The 17,421-nt window shown below is 45.1% G+C and overlaps 1 protein-coding gene across 4 annotated transcripts in view; it reads left to right on the forward strand.

Moving 5' to 3' along the window:
* The window catches only part of NRDE2 (NRDE-2, necessary for RNA interference, domain containing), a 49,136-nt gene extending 35,385 nt beyond the window's left edge, over window positions 1-13,751 (forward strand). For 2 of the 4 annotated variants that reach the window (XM_053602665.1, XM_053602666.1), the window contains exons 10-14: window positions 1,010-1,396; window positions 2,791-3,719; window positions 5,043-5,181; window positions 12,152-12,223; window positions 12,834-13,751. In XM_053602665.1, the coding sequence (XP_053458640.1) occupies window positions 1,010-1,396; window positions 2,791-3,719; window positions 5,043-5,181; window positions 12,152-12,223; window positions 12,834-12,959 (1,653 nt within the window). In that variant the 3' untranslated portion in view covers window positions 12,960-13,751. Of the gene's footprint in view, window positions 1-1,009; window positions 1,397-2,790; window positions 3,720-5,042; window positions 5,182-5,630; window positions 5,765-12,151; window positions 12,224-12,833 lie in introns of all 4 variants that reach the window. The other 2 variants (XR_008382498.1, XR_008382499.1) reach the window with 2 other exon arrangements.
* Window positions 13,752-17,421: the final 3,670 nt, after the last annotated feature.

Here is a 17,421-nt window from a genome sequence, read left to right on the forward strand (position 1 = left end):
ACAGGTGTGAGCCATTGTACCCAGCTTTTTTTTTTTTTTTTTTGAGACAGGGTCTCACTCTGTGGCCCAGGCTGGAGTGCAGTGGCGTCATCATTGCTCACTGCAACCTCAAACTCCTGTGCTCAAGTGCTTCTTCTGCCTCAGCCTCCCAAGTAACTGGGACTACAGGTTCATGCCACTATTTCCAGCTAATTTTCTACTTTTAGTAGAGACTGGGTCTCACTCTTGCTCAGGCTGTTTTGACCTCAAGTGATCTTCCTGCTTTGGACTCCCAGAATGCTAAGATTACAGGCAAAAGCTACTGCACCTGGCTGGTAGTCTAGTTTTATTGTGCCGTTTTGATTTTTGCTTTGCTGGAACCACAAAGACCAGTCACATAAGCTGTACCTTGAGACAAGGGTAGTCTCCTTGGCCTTACATTTAAAAATCATTACATGAAAGCAGCAAAGAGCCTGTGCAGTGAGCACTAGGTTCTTATAATCGCTCTTTGCACGCTCTATTGCTCCTTTAGTTTCCTTTTTACCTTGCTCCTTTTTATCTATTTTTGAGTATATTTTTCATTTCTTGAAGCAATTTTGTACAAAGAAACCACAATAACAAATTTCTATCTTCTATCTTAAAATAAAATTTCACAGTTGGATTTTATCAAAGTAACTACAAAAGCAATTACGTGTGCTTTCGGAAGTGAACATCTTTGTAGATTTTCTGTGTTTCCATTAGGATACTTTGAAAGCTTCTAGCTTAAGCCTGTTCTGCCCTCCCTCCTTTCTAGTTGTTCCCATGTGTGAAGATGTTACTGGCATCGCAGGGCTGCTGAAAGTTATTCACCAGTTGTCCAGGTGGCCTTGTGGATGTTTTTTGGTAAAAGAAAACTTAGCTCCTATCTATTTAAAATTTATTTTAATCTGAATGACATTGCATCATTAGTACATCCATGTAAAAATAATTGGGAAAAACGATGAAGGCTTTTGTTTGTTTCATTAAATGAGTCACTTGGTCTTTGTCACAGGTGTTGTTTGATGATATTGGACAATCTTTGATCAAACTTTCCAGCCAAGTTCTTCAGTTCCAGTTGATTGAGGCCTTTCTGCAGTTCTTAGATATACCTTCGGGCTTCATCCCTCCAGCCTCCTGCCTTCATCTGGCCATGGATGAGAACAGCATCTTTGATAATGGACTTTATGACGAAAAGCCCTTGACTTTTTTCAACCCTCCATTTTCTGGGGTCAGTTGTGTTGGCCGCATGGACAGATTGGGCTGTCCTCGCTGGACCCGGGGTCATGATCGAGAGGGCGAGGAGTTCATCCGCAACGTCTTCCACCTTGTGATGCCTTTGTTTGCAGGCAAGGAAAAGTCTCAACTCTGCTTTTCCTGGTTACAGTATGAGATTGCAAAGGTAACTCCTTTCTGTTTCATCCTGGTTTTGTAAATGGAATTGCCAGGCTTTGAGGGCTCTTCCAGGAGCTGTGCCACAGCATCTCCTCCCTCAGTGACCCCTGAAGGCCCCTGGTGTGTGCTTGTCCTGAGAAGCTGCCACAAAGAGGAGGGAAGACAGGGGAGCAAGTCCAGCTCCGTCTGTAGCTCTGTAGCTGTTTGTTGAGTCTTCTGTCACCAGATGCCTGTCGTTATATGAGCAGTTAGTGTCAAGAACAAGCTTAAGCTTAAGCAGGGTTAGAGGATTTAGGGGCTTATTAAAATTGATAAAATAAGCTACTTACTTCCCTGCTCTTTGCATCTATCTACTAGAAATTGGTATGGATCGGCTCTTCTGCCCTCTCCTGGCCATCAGTTAGTATTGTCTGTCTGTTTTTTTTTTTTTTTTTTAGAGACAGAGTCTCACTGTACTGCCCTCGGGTAGAGTGCCGTGGCGTCACACGGCTCACAGCAACCTCTTAACTCTTGGGCTTACGTGATTCTCTTGCCTCAGCCTCCCGAGCAGCTGGGACTACAGGCGCCCGCCACAACGCCCGGCTATTTTTTGGTTGCAGTTTGGCCGGGGCTCAACTGGGTTTGAACCCGCCACCCTCGGCATATGGGGCCGGCGCCCTACTCACTGAGCCACAGGCGCCGCCCTGTCTGTCTGTTTTTTGGTTTGCTTGAGACTTTGTGGCCTAGGCCAGAGTGCAGTGGCATCAGCCTAGCTCACAGCAACCTCACTCTCCTGGGTTCAGGTGATCCTCTGCCTCAGCCTCCTGAGTAGCTAGTACTACGAGCACCCACCACAACACCCAGCTAACTTTTTCTATTTTTAGTAGAGGCAGGGTCTCGCTCTTACTCCATTTGGTCTTGAACTCCTGAGCTGAAGCAATCCTATCTCGGCTTCCTAGAGTGCTAAGATTATAGGCATGAGCCACCCCACCTTTCCTTTTCTCTGTCTCTTTTTTAATACATTAGGAGTCATGCTAATCTTCTCTGTATCATTCCAATTTTAATGTATGTGAGCACAGTATTTTCTCTTAACACAAAGTTCTGAAGCTTTAACTACAGGTGACATATACCAGTGTGATAACATTTTGTGGCCACATCTCTTTGGAGAAGATCATTGGGAGTCTATCAGCCTTGTTTATAGCTATTTCTAGTGGAACCCTGGATGTGCTGTTTTGGGCGCACCTATGGCCCTGGTAAGCCCCTAGTTTCTTTTACTTTGACAGTCTCACTGTTTACCAGACACACAATAAAGGAAAGAAATGCAGATCCCTTCATACCATCAGCACTTGTTAAAGTTGGCAGCGCAAAAGGATTGCTTTAAAATTACAGAGCACTGCAGTCACTCTTCTCTTTTCCCTATAGGTTGTTTGGTGTCTACACACTAAAAACAAGAAGAAGTTAAAATCACAAGGGAAGAACTGCAAAAAACTAGCCAAGAATCTTCTTAAGGAGCCAGAAAACTGTAACAACTTTTGTCTCTGGAAGCAGTATGCACATCTGGAGTGGTTGCTTGGCAACATAGAAGATGCCAGAAAAGTGTTCGATACAGCACTCAGCTTGGCAGGAAGCAAAGAACTAAAGGACCCTGAACTCTGTGAGCTCAGTCTGCTCTATGCCGAGCTGGAGGTGGAGCTGTCGCCGGACTCACGAGGGGCCACCGCAGCCCGACCTGTTCATATATTGACCAGACTGACTGAGAGCGGTCCCTATGGGCCCTACACTGGACAGGTCTTGGCTGTTCACATCTTGAAAGCGCGAAAGGCTTACGAGCATGCACTGCAGGACTCTTTGAGTGAAAGCTGTGTTTCTAATCCAGCTCCCGCTGATTCCTCTAACCGCCTAATTAGCTTGGTCAAATGCTTTATGCTCTTCCAATATTTGACCATAGGGATTGATGCTGCTGTGCGGATATATAAGCAGGTATTTGCAAAACTGAACAACTCTGTTTCCCCAGAAGGCTCTGTCCGGGAGGACAGTGCCAACTCTCAGACTTCGACCAGTGTTCTTGAAGCCATCACACTGATGCACACAAGCCTGCTCAGATTCCACATGAAAGTTAGTGTTTACCCTCTGGCTCCCCTACGGGACGCACTATCGGAAGCCTTAACATTGTATCCGGGCAACCAGGTTCTTTGGAAGTCCTATGTACAGATTCAAAATAAGTCCCACAGTGCCAACAAGACCAGAAGATTTTTTGATACCATGACAAGGTCTGCCAAGCTCTTGGAGCCTTGGTTGTTTGCAATTGAAGCTGAGAAAATGAGGAAAAGACTGGTGGAAACTGTTCAGAGGTAATCACGGACCATCTTGTTCATGTGTTCCACAAACCTTTATGGCTTGCTTGCTGTGTTCCTACTACCTCCCTGGGTCTCAGGAATACAGAAGTGAATGCAGCACAGTGCCTGGAACACCAGCTCTGGTTGCTCTGGGTGTTGTAGAATAACAGGTTGGAAAATGAACAAGGCGCTTAAAAGGAGCAACATCTTTCATTAGAGGCTTGGTGGCTGACTTCCTAGGCCATGGTCTTGGGGAGTGTGAATGTTGCTTCTGGTGTGTGTAGTGGTGACTGTCAGGCTGTCAGAATACCTGAGAAACAGTGATGAAAGCATAATGGCTGTGGAGTTCAGCACTCTGGATTCCAGGGCCAGCTCTTCCACCCTTGGCTGTGACCTTGGGCAAGCCACTTCACTTCTCTAATAGCTTTGCCTTCTGTCAGATGAAAATAAAGAACCTGCCTTATAGGGTTGCCATGAGGGGGTTGGTGAGGTAAGTGCTTGACACAAAGACAGTGCATAATAAATGCTTGCTAGTGATAACAACGTCATGTTTTAAATATTATCTTTGAGCCAGGCACAGTGGCTGACACCTTTGATTCTAGCCACTTTAGGAGGCTGAGACGGGAGGATCACTTGAGGACAAGAGTTCGAGCCTAGTCTGGGCAATATAGCATGACCCTGTCTCTATGAAAAAATTACTTGCATTTGGTAGCTTGCACTTGTAGTCCCAGTTACTTGGGCGGCTGAGGCCGGAGGATCACTTGAGTCCAGAAGTTTGAGATTGCAGTGAGCTGTGATGGTGCCATGACAATCTACCTGGGCAATAGCGCAAGACTCTGTCTCAAAAAACAACCAAATACAGTATTTGGAGGAACATATTAGCTTCTCCCAGAATCTTTGCTGTTGCTTTACTCTGACTTTCATAAGATAGGGAAAATTATCTTTGGGGAGTATTTCACTTCATTTTTTATTTCTTCCACTGGAATTTTTTTCACTTGGTGTGATCTTTACTTTAAATTGAAAGGTCTTCCTTCCCATAAGAAGGTAAGATTTGCATTCTGCTGATTGAGAGGTAGATATCTTTAGAAAACAGAAGCAAGGAGTTTGTGTGTGACTTCTAGACAGACTCAGTGTGATGTAGAAACCACAGAACCCTGGCCTCTGCCGCCTTCTGGCCTTGCGGAAGCCACATCACATTCATATACCTGGGGGGACAGCATTCCTCTACCCCTCTCTGTGTCAGTTTTTGCTGACATGTGTCATCACTAAAGCTTCTTTTTCTCCTGTAACATAGGTGAGAGAATTTGTCTCAGAGTTACGTGAGCCTTTGCCTTGCAGGGTAGACGGTAGAGATGTCCACGCCACGATTCCTGAGACTGGGTTAGTACATCGGATCAAAGCCCTGTTTGAAAATGCAATGCGGAGTGACAGTGGCAGCCAGTGCCCCTTACTGTGGAGGATGTATTTGAACTTTTTGGTAAGAAGATATTTAGAGTTTTTCTTTTCATGCACAGCTCCAGTTCTTCCTGAAAGGTGTCCAGTAGCCACTGCATGGAGAGCTTGGGGGTAGGGTGGGCTTATTACCTTCTTGGCTTTGGTTAATCCTTAGAGAAACTATGATAAATAATGGTCAGTGTCTGAGGACTTGGGAAGGGGTTGCAAGTTGCATATTCCTTAGGATGTTTGGTAGAATGAGGTTGAAGAGTAATTACTAGATGATTTGGTGTGGTACAACTTAATGTGGCTTTCCCTCAATTAATTTTATTAAGTCAACAACTTAGAAAATGGTCTAAGTAAGAGCTTCCCTTTGAAAGAGTCCTGTGTTCTTTGCCATCCTGCTCAGAAGAATTTCCTGATTCTGTTTTGTTATTAAAAGATAAGATTCAATCTGTATTGTGGTTTTTAAAATCAACATTTCTAAAGCAGCTTTGTGTCCTTTAAAAGTACCATGGTGACTGAAGATGGTGAGACACTGTACAATTCTGGGAATGTGAACGTACAGACGGAAAGGTGGTTCCTGTCTACAGTGGTGCCACCTTGAATCTTGCTCTCAATCTCGGGTAACCGGTGGTTCTTTGGCTTCATAGAGTCTGTGAATTGGCTCAACCTTGGGTTAAAGGTCTGGTGTTGGGATTGGCCTCATTTACTCTAATGTATCTATTGCCAATTGCATGTTTTTAGTCTTCTAAGCCTCGTGCTTATTTTATTTTATTTATTTATTTATTTTGAGACAGAGTTTCACTGTGTTGCCCTTGGTAGAGTGCTATGGCGTCACAGCTCACAGCAACTTCAAACTCCTGGGCTTAAGTGAGTCTCTTGCCTCACCCTCCCAAGTAGCTGGGACTACAGGTGCTGCCACAACACCTGGCTATTTTTTTGTTGCAGTTGTCATTGTTGTTTAGCAGGCCCAGGTCGGGTTCAAACCTTCCAGCCCCAGTGTATGTGGTTGGTGCCCTAACCACTGAGCTATGGACTCCGGCCCCTCTTGCTTATTTTAGTTCAAGGCTGCTTAGTTATATCCGTGTGACCTCCAATGAATATTGTGCCTTTGGAAGACAGAAGTGACCTTCCTTATTCACAAATCTTGTGTATTTCTCTGACTATTCCCATAGGGTGAATTTTTAAAACTTAAAAGTATTTGAAAATTTTCATTTGATATATGACAAAACTGTGAGATGTAAAGAGATACAGAGAGAGTAAGTGAGATGTTAAGAGAGGTTTGGGCTACTCTAAACTCCTGTCTTTGATTCCAGAATTCATTTGAGTATGGTTCCCTGACCTCTGAAAGAGGCCATGTGCTGAAGGCCTGAGAGGCTGGGTAGGACACCTCATCTCAGGACAGCCACTCATTGGCCCTCCTGGGAAAACAGCGTGCATGTTCTTGTGAAAAATTGACGTTTTTAAAGGTACCCTGTTTCCCCGAAAATAAGACAGTGTCTTATTTTAAGGTGTGCTCCCAAAGACGCGCTAGGTCTTATTTTCAGTGGAGTCTTATCTTTCCTGTAAGTAGGTCTTATTTTCGGAGGATGTCTTATTTTGGGGGAAACAGGGTATTACTACAAAACTTTGTGTATTTCTCTACATTTATTCTTCAGACTTGAAAGCTCATATTTTATGGTTTGACTTCCTTGTTTGAGATAAAAATTCCAGAGGGCACATGCTAGTTTGGTGTTCATGGCTCATTCATGGCCTGTGAGCGGCATTGATCAGAGACGGCAGCGGGGTGCAGCAGAGTTGGGAGAAGTGGGTTTTGGTCAAATCTCCATTCCTATCATTAGGCTCCTTAGCTAAGGAGCTGATTATATGTTCCCTGACATTGCTAGCACAAATATTTTGCTAGTCTTTCTAAGCAAATGAAAGTCCTTTACCTTTAAAAAGGGAGAGCTTGCAAATTTGCCAGTATAACTTGCTCAGTCTTTTAGAGATAGAGACAAGGTAGGGTGCAAACATTTACTGAGAATCTGCCATGAACCAAGTTTGGTTGGGTTTTGGACAAAAGTGCTTATGGACTTGGGGAAAAAAGGGCATTTTTTCCCCTGGGCCCTTAGGGAATTTTCTCTTTTGGGAAGATAGTATTGGAATTAAGAATTTAATTTCAACAGTGAATTCTCCTAGCAGTTCCTGAAGTATCTGGGTGGGCTCCTAGCACTTGGTGTTAAACACAGTGAAAAAACCCAAATTAGGATCAAAATGCAAGGTGTAGGCAGCCAGGACAGGGCAGGAAAAGGGAGCCATCCCGGGGGTGAGGCTTCGCGCAGGAGAGCTATTTGGTTGGCTGTGTGTTTGTGCCTGCCTTTGTACGTGTGGACATACACATGCGCATGCTTACACGCGTGCTAGCTTATTTGTTTGCTTGCTTTTTTCCCTTGCAAAAATGATTAAAGGAATTAAAACTTATTATTGGCCATGGAGAATATTGAGGGAGGGGAAGAATTAGACAAATAGTTAGCAGTTAAAATTTTCCATTAAGTTTGGAACTTAGGTTACAACCTCAGTTTTAGGAGAGAGTTTCTAACTTTTCTGCATATATGCTTTAACATTTTTAGCCAAAATTCTTTTTCTGTTTTGGCTAAAATTGCAATTATTTTCCAGATTCTTAGAGTTGTTTAATTTGATTTTCTACCTACATAGTATAGAAGGAAGTATAAGCCGGTGAGCTGCTCTCATGGGACTGATGGAAGAAGTCTTAATATGTACAGAGGGAACACTGGTATTTCTGGATTGTTAGTCATTAGATTTTCTTTTACCCTGTACAATTTCTCTTCCATCCTGTTGGCAGCTGGCAGAATCTTAAGATATATTGAAAGCCCATCATTTACAAGAGCTGGTGGGAGGGAAAAGAATCCTTTTCAGTTTTCCCATTTCCAGGGATGAATGAAGAAACCTCTCAGCAGAGTGTCAGTCTCCTCTTAGAAAGATGCAGAGAAAGAATTATAGAGACGTATCTTTTTTTTTTTATTTATGGAGGGTTGGATATCAGTTTTGTTAAATTACTTAAAGAACTTGTATAAGCTAACAGTTGCTCAGATTTATTTATCATGAGATAAGTAAGAATAGAGAATCAAATTTTGCAAAAGACTGAAGACCTTCAGCCTTCTCACTTTCTTAGAGATGTTGCCTCCCCCGTGTGGAGGTGGCACACGTCAGATAAAAAGGTACACAAGAGTAAGTATAGGGAAGGCAGGGATAGGAGCCGGGTTTGGGCCAGGTGGTGGGAATGGCAGCAGACTTCAGGGTTTCAAGTGGCAGGAATTGAGGTCATGGACCACATCATGGTACCCAAGGTAGAAAATGTGAAGTTACTTTCTTACTGCAATTTACCTGATTCATGTCGAGACTTCCGATGCAGCACTGAAGGAAACATGGATATGCAGTACCTACTCTCCTGAAATATTAGTTCCTAAATCTGTTACCTTGGGAACAGTGGTTGGAAATTCGAAGTTCAGAAGTAAAGAACAAGTCCCTGTACTTCCTACCTCTACAGAGAGAACAATTTGAATTCCATGGCCAATTGAGCAACTGGGAAGGGGTAAGAAAATGAAGACAATTACACCAACATTCACTTCAGGTTCATGGGCATTGAGAACATCCATGTAATACGGAGCAGCCTGCAGAAACTCCTAGAAGTTTGTGAATTGAAAACTCCAACAGTGAGTGAATTTCTTAGCAGCCTGGAGAGCTCAGGGTAGTTGAGGCACATTAAATCTATAATGGATGCTGGAATTTTCATTACAAAGACAGTGATGGTAGAAAAGGCCAGTGTCTTAGTTCATTGTTCTGATGGTTGGGACCGCACAGGTCTGCTCCTTAGCCAGCATCCTCCTAGATCCATTGTATAGGATATTCAAAGGACTCAGGATCCTGATGGAGAAAGAACAAGTTTTCCCACAGGTGTGGCCACCTTGATGGAGACTCCAAAGAAGTGTCCCCTATCTTCACCCAGTTCCTAGATTGTATCTGGCAATTAACAGAACAGTTTCCCTGTGCCTTTGAGTTTAATGAAGACTTCCTGCTGGAGATCCATGACCATATTTTCTCTTGCCAGTTTGGAAACTTCCTTGGAAACTGCCAGAAGGATTGGGAAGATCTAAGGTGAATTCACTTTGTGAGGAAGTACTGAACAGTGCAAAAGGGGTTTGTACAAAAAGAATGTATCCACCACCTTGACTTTGGGCAGCATTCAGGAAAGGGAAACCTCAGATTTCTTAAAAATTGGGGTAATCGCTGCCATGTAAAAAAAAAAAAAAAATTGGGGTAATCATGCCTACATCACAAAGAGCCAGTGAAACAATGGATGTGCGAGGACCTTGTCCAGAATCAGTTACTGTGCAGGTATGAATAACATTATCAAGAGTCCTTTTTTTCACTTATACATGTATTAAAGATCAGAACTGGCAGCTCATAGGCTGTACCTGACCTAATCATGTTTTGTTTAGATTGTGGAATATTTTTTAAACTGTGAATTAATTGCCAACATTTAAATAGATTTCACATAAAAATTAAAAAAAAAAAAAAAGAAGGTACACAAATGCCAAAACAAGAGATTACTAAGCACCATCCAGCTTCTCTAAAGGGAAAGCTCGGACACTGGGTACAAGAGTGACAAAGCTGGCCGACACACAGCTGTCACTGTTACTCACCCCAGCTGCCCAGGGAGGGGAGAATTAGTAATGGTCCAGCTCAGGTCTGATTCACAGCATGTGTTCATGAGTGTCTTATTGGCTTAGTTCTTCAGGTGGCACGTATGCGACTTGGTTCCTGGGGCTTTGTGTGAGGGAAGAGCAGGCTTCAGTGTAAGATGTCCATTCCCACTTCCCTCTGGACTTGGCGGGATCAGAGACTTACTCGAAGGCTGTAATAACATCTTTGCTCCTTCACTAGCTGTGTTTTCTTTACTTCTGTGCAAAGACCCAATTAATGCCCTGAGATGCTTCCACTATGCCTGGGAGACACATTTACAATCCTGTCACCCTGGGGAGACAGACACAATACCATGGGAACTCCAGAAAAGAGAGAGTTGCTGCCTGGTTATGTTTCAACTCTGACTTAGGGATTTTACGAGGAGTCTTGCTTGTCAAGGTGAGGAAATTTAGATGGTGAAGAGGGAGGTCTAGGAAAGCCAGTAGTGCCCATGAACTTTTTTCTCCTTGAGGCTGTTCTCTAGTCAGAGGGCAAAGGTACATCCAAGGCCAAGTCTTGATAAGGAAACCACGGACAGGAAACCAGTCACCACCAAGGCTGCACTTGGTGGTGAGCCCCTCTGCCCTGACACAGGGAAGGCACCTTCTAGCGAGTCCTAGATAAAGGAAACACAAAGAGCAGTTCTCACTTGAGGCTAGCCAGCCGTGTGTGTGGGTTTGTCGAGTTCTGGGATTAGCTGTGTGTAGTTGTGAAAATGCAGTAATACAGTGGTGCTCAACCTGTGGGTCATGACCCCTTTGTAACAATGAAAATACATCCTGCATATCAGATATTTACATTACAATTCAAAACAGTAGCAAAGTTACAGTTATGAAGCAGCAAGGAAAATAATTTTATGGGTGGGGGTCACCACAACATGAGGAACTGTATTAAAGGGTTGCGGCATTAGGAAGGTTGAGAACCACCGCAGTAATACAATTTTTTTTTCTTCTTTCAAAAAGGAAAAGAGGACTTCAATTTGGTCAGTATGTTAGGAGAAGACTTTGAACTATGTTGGTGTAAGAACGAAGGACAGCTCACATCAGCTCTTTACTTATAATGAAGAGGCCCAGCCTTACAACTGGAGGCTCACCTCAGGGAGGACACACAGGAGTCCTCTGAGCCACGTGGGTGTCTCTGGATAGCACGTGGAGAGGCTGGGGAGAAAGTGAGCTATGTCTGAAGCAAGGTCACCACAGATGCTGGTTCTAGCTCAAAACTGTGGTCCCCATGACTGTGGAGTTAGCCTTAATGAATTGAAAAGGCCAGGCATGGGGTCACATTCCTGTAGTCCTGGCCAGTCTGGAGGTAGAGGCATGAGGATCGCTTGAACCCAGGAGTTCAAGTCTAGTCTGGGCAATGTAGCAAGAACCCTGTCTCTTCAAAACAAAAATCAAAAAGAGGGTGAGGCCATGCTTAGTAGATGGAGTTCCTGGATGCCATTGACTGGATTTCAGGGAGGCCCATCAACAACCCTTGCTGGTCCCATGCTGGATGTTCTGCACTGGCCTCCTTCAGAAAGTCTGAAGGAGGTGGGCAGATGGAAAAGAGACAGACTTCAACTTGATGAGCTCTGCTTGGGCCCCTCCCGCTGCACACGCCTGCCCCTTGCCTGCCCATCTGTGGAGCTGCTTTGGTGGGCTGAGGTTCCTGGAATGGCTTCATGGGGGCTCCTTGTCAGGGGAGGTCCCAGGCTCTATCTCCTTCCACATTGGGCTGGGAAAGAGATTGTGTTTTGTATCTACAGAGAAAAATATGTGAATATCTGCATTTCCTCAGACTGAGATTTTTGGCAGAACTTTGACCTTTAATACAGTGGTTGATCACAGTCCTGGTTGTCTCATTTCTCTAAAGATAGTTTTCAGAAAATGGCAAGTATTGAGGCAAATTTTCTATTTTTTTTTCTAAGATGAATACTATAGAAGAACCTTTGTCTGTCTGTGTAAGGCCGTCAGCTTCATCTTACTGACACATCTCCTTACATGCTGTTACTAAGGCTAGGGTGTAATGGCTCCCTGCTCAGGAGGGGATGCGAAACTCTGACAAGGCAGGAGTGTTAAAGGTCAGCACTCTGGGGGCCACTTGTGGAGGAGAAGTGACCCCAGAGGGTTTGTTGATACCCATCAGCCACTGTGGTGGTGTGGGCCCTCCCCACAGGCCAGCTGAAGGCAGCCAAGGAGCCCTGAGCAGATCAGTGCAGGGTGTTCTATAGCCCAAGCCTCTGTGTTTCAATTAATCATTTTTGTATTTTTTTCTCCTCATCTCAGGTTTCCTTAGGAAATAAAGACAGAAGCAAAGGTGTATTCTACAAAGCACTTCAGAATTGTCCTTGGGCAAAGGTAAGTTTGAAGACCATGATATCTTCAGATTCCCAAGGACCTTCCTGCCAGGCCTCAGTCCAGCCAGTGTCTCCCTGACCTACCCGTGTCACTGGGCACCTTCGCTCTGGATACTAGTACCCTGTCCCAAGGCCCTTCCAGAGTCTTCATAGTAAGACTGCTCCTGTTGAATCGGAGCCTGACAGACATTGGTTTCCTTTCCCTGCACCAGAACTGGAGCTTCATGGCACCTTGCTGTGGGTAGTGGTTTCCCAACATCTGCAGAGTTCAGCCCAGATGCTGAGAGAGTTGGGATGCATGTCCCAACTCTACTTGGAGAGCCCAGGTCAGGGGACATTCAGGAATCACGGTGATGGGGATTGCAGTGTCTGTCGGCAACCTCTAGCCCCACTTCTGAAAGGAGGCCTTCCTTGGAGGGTACTCGCACTCTGCTTTTGTGATTTTGGTGTCCTTTCTGGCTCTGCCTATGTGGGAAAGCCCGAGTGAAGGGGGACCAGGCCGTGGAGGTGCAGGAGCGCAGGCTCGCCAGCGACCCGTGCCTTTTCCCTGAGCTCTTCCATGCCGATGGGAGGTAGCTGGCTGACGAGGGAATGGTTCCTCCCTGCCCCAGGTGTTGTACATGGATGCCGTGGAGTACTTCCCCGAGGAGATGCAGGAGGTCCTGGATCTGATGACCGAGAAGGAGCTCCGGGTGCGCTTGCCGCTGGAGGAGCTGGATCTCCTGCTTGAGGACTAGAGAGAGGCCGGGAGGGAACCAGGGCTGGGACACCATGTTAGAAGACCTCTGTTTTTAAAGTGTTCTTTCTTGGTAATTTGTGTCTGGGTTGCCAGTCTCTCACAGCTTACACATTTGGGGGGTGTATAAATGACACAGAACTACTGTTTTACATATTATATATGTGAACATGTGTATATGTGTATGTACATAGACAAAGAATCACAGGGAGTGATAATTAAATCAATGAGAGTTGAGGTGTGAGTTCTTGTTCTTTTTGCTCTCCCTATGCCCAACCAGCAGCAGCCCCACCACAGGGAATGTGTCTACTCCGCCGACATCCTTCGTGGTCCTGCTAGGCCCCTCCGGGGTGGCTTGGACGTAAAGGTCTGGTTACTCAGCATTAAGACTTCTCCCAGGCTGGATAATAGGAGAGCGGATTTTGCTCTTAGCTTCACACCAGCAGGGTGGAGAGTCATTTATTAGGTATGTAGAGAGCTTCTCGTTACTCCCTAAGTCCTGCTTGGTGACTCCTGTGTCTGTGGACCAGCAGCCTGCCTTTGGAAATGCAGACTCAGCCCCCACTCAGCCCTGCTGGGTCCGTCTTTTCCCTGAAGGGACGCTTGCTAGTGAGCACCACCCCAGGCCCTTTGGGCCTAAGGTTTGCCCCACCAAAGCCGGCCCTGCCTGCAGGGGATAGGGAAGGTGCTCTTTCCTCTGCGTAGCATCCCCGCTTGAGATAAGAAGGCCAAGATCAGGCATGTTCTGGTGTTGATTTCTGAGGGCTGTGAATAGAATAAAATGTAAATACCCACGTTTGGGCTATTTTCAGTTTCTGGAGAGATTGTTGAGTGCCCACGTCAGTTTCACTATTAACACATGGCCGGGATGCTTCTTATCTCCCTTGAGCACCAGTTGTAAAGTGAGTAGCAACTCTCTGGCCTTTTTTTTTTTTTAATCATCATTTTTAGAATCACTGAAGACTTACATTTTCCTTGGCACCTTGTTTAGAAAAGCCAGTGCATAATTTTGGTAACTGAGGGCCACCTCTGAGGAAGGAGAAGTGCTGGAGCACTTGAGGGCAATGTCTCAGGCACTGACCTGGTAACTGCCCCCTCCTTCCTCTCCCCAGATCCTGAGCTGCAGCCGTGGGGGGCAGGCACCCACTAGCTACGAAGACAGGTGGGCTGTTCCCTTTCATGCCTTTTCACAGATGGGGTGTCGACAGTGTCACCCTCCAGGAGCTTACTGGGGCTGGAGGCTATAATGAGACAGGCCTCTGTCTGCCCACAGAGGACTAAGCCGTGTTGCCCATGATACCTGTGGTGCCTCAGTCCCAGTTGGTCTCCCGTTTGTTCACCTTTGGTTTAGAACTTGGCAGGGGGTGAGTGGCCAGTGATCAACTGGTTCCCTCAAGCCCCAGCAGCAGCCTATCTCTGGGGAAACTGGAATGACTTGTACAGATGGGCATTGAACCCACAAGGTGATGATGCAGCTTCTTAGATTGATGCTGCATGGGAAGAGGTTTTTAAAAAAAACTGAAATCTTCCTGAAGGTAGATGTTTTACAGAAAAAACGATGGTGAGATAATCATTGTTTCTTTAAAAAGCGTGTTTGAGATTATTAAACATGAAAGTCTGAAAGACAATTAGGTTCCTCCCAAGACTAATAGTCATCCTGTTTTCTGATGGGCTGGGGAGGGGGTGTTGAGCTCTATCAAGTCAATCCAACAGTTGCTTGTGCATTTCCCAGGAATGCTGATAATTTCTAGGATTGCTTGTCACTGCCTGTAGGGGTTGACCGCCTCTTGGTTCTGGGACAGAGCTCTCTCTTGGAATGATGTGGCCACAGCTTTTGCATGAGAGCTGCTGTGCCTGCCGGTGGTTGGAAGTGCCTTTGGTGCTGGGTCCCAGGTAAGAGGAGGCAGCTTTGGGGCCAGTGGCACACATATTCATTATTTTGGATTTAAAAAGTAAAGACATGGTGGTGGCTTATACCTGCAGTCCCAGCACTATGGGAGGCCAAGGTAAAAAAAAAAATCACTGGAGGCCAGGAGTTTGAGACTAGCTGTGGTAACACAACAAGATTTCATCTCTACAAAAATTTTAAAAATTAGCCAGGTGTGGTGTGTGCATCTGTAGTCCCAGCTTCTCGGGAGGCTGAGGTGGGGGTATCACTTGTATTTGGGAGTTTGAGGTTGCAGTGAGCTATGGTCACACCACTGCATTCTTTAACCCAGTCAATAGAGCAAGATGCTGTCGCAAAACTGATTGATTTTAACAAATGAAAACAGAGAAAGAGAAGACAGAGTGATCCCTGGGGAAGCCCACATGCATGCAGTGGGAGTGGTGGGAGAGTTCCCTCTCAGATGGTTTCGCTGAGGAGGAGCTTCAAAGAGCTAGCAGGTTTTCCACAGACAGACAGGGCTGGCCTTGCCTCGCCCACCAGTAGCAAGAAGCCAGAGAAGAAATTGCTCACCGAGAACCCTGGTCTCCAGTGCTTGTCACTGTAGGGCTTGGTGACTATTTGTAGAAATGGTGATTGTATTGTATTATTTGGTCAATAAGCAAAGCAGGGAGGTGGCTGGGCAGGGGGTGTAGTTGAGCCACAACCTTGGTGCGGTCCACCTCCCTATCCTGACTCTAGGCACTGGCATCACAACAGTGACACCTCTTGGGTGGTGGCACGTACTTCCAAGGTGCCCCATTACTGATGATTTTCATTTTGATCACTTAGGAAAGATGGTGTCTGCTGAGATTCTCCAAGGTGATGTTGCACTTTTCCTTCCTTTCCTAGTTGAAAAGCATTTTGTGGGGAGGTACTCTGAAACTCTGTAAGGACCCTATTCCTCATTACAATTCCTTTTTTTTTTTTGCAGTTTTTGGCCAGGGCCTGGGTTTGAACCCACCACCTCTGGCATATGGGGCCGGTGCCCTACTCCTTAAGCCACAGGTGCCGCCCCACAACTCCTTTTTTTTTTTAGAGGTGGGTCTTGCTCTGTCAGGCTGGAGTGTAGTAGCAAAATCATAGCTCACAGTAGCCTCACACTCCTGACCTTTAACAGTCCTGCCTCATCCTCCCCAAAACTGGGATTATAGGCATGAGCTCCTGTGTCCCAGCCCTCATTAGACTTTCAATCAATTCATATATATTAGTATGAGCTCATAATTTCCTATTTAAAGGACTATACTGTATAATTGTTCCAGATTTGGCCAGCGGAAGCCCCTTCATGCAGACTTCTGTGTCCTTTTGATATCCCTATCATTCACTGAGCTCTCTTGCTTTCTGGCAAAATATACTTTGGGTTCATCTCATGGCTCTGGAATCAACCCCAGCTCCTTTTTAGTGGAGAGTATTTTTTTTTTTAAGTCTGGGATTAACATGAAGGTAAATTCATTTAGGTTACATTGTGTTTGTTAGGTAAAGTCCCAAGTTGAGTCCTTCACTCAGGTGGTGTGCCATATACCCCCTACATTGTACCCTGGTCAATAGTACAGGGGTAGCTTGCCAATCCCTTTCTCCCTCTTGCATGGGCCCATAGTTACAGATCTACTAGTTTCAAAATAGCATTGAGTATGTGGGATGCTGGCTTTTCCATTCTTGAGATATTTTACTAAGGAGAATGTTCTCCAAATCCATCCAGGTAAACACGAAAGATGCAAATCCCCATCTTTTTAAGGCTGAATAATATTTCATGGTATACACATACCACAGTTTATTGAGCCATCTGGGGCACTTGAACTATTTTCATCTTTGCAAATGAAAATTGAGCTGCCATATTCTACTGTAAATGTCCTTAATGATTAAATGATTTTTTCTTTTGGGTAGAAACCTAGCATTGGGATTGCAGGATCAAATGGAAGATCTACTGTCAGCTCTCTGAAGATTCTCCACACTTCTTTCCAAAAAGGTTGTACTAATTTGCAATCCCAACCACAGTGTATAAGTGTTTCCCTCTGTGCACCCAAAACTTTGGGATCTTGTGATGTGATGCGGGCTGTTCTCACTGGGGCTAGGTGATAATCTCAAAGTGGTTTGAATTTGTAGTTCTCTGATGATTAGAGATGATAAGCATTTTTTCATGTGTTGGCTATTCGTCTGTCCTCTTGGGAAAGATTCTGTTCATGTCTCTTGCCCAGTGATTAATGAGGTTGTTTGTTCTTTTCTTGTTGAGCTTGAGTTCTTTATTGGAGAATATTTTGAAGCAAAGAGCTGGGCCTACGTGTGCTTGTTATAATCAGTGTCACTGTTCTCAGGAGGTTTTGGTGGACCAAGTTATTCTCATTTTAGAAATGGGTTTAAATTATGGTAAACTACATCTGGGGTAACTTGTCCTGGTGGTTAACAGAAAACCTAATACACCTTCCTTACTCAGCATGAGCTTCCCAAGCCCAGGCCACCCTGGCAAGTCGATACTTACCTTGATCTGCTGCACCTGATAGCTTTGGGCCCCATTAGTTCAGAAAAAGAAATGAAGAAAATA

This window comes from Nycticebus coucang, chromosome 9 (assembly GCF_027406575.1).
Source record: "Nycticebus coucang isolate mNycCou1 chromosome 9, mNycCou1.pri, whole genome shotgun sequence".
NCBI lineage: Eukaryota > Metazoa > Chordata > Mammalia > Primates > Lorisidae > Nycticebus > Nycticebus coucang.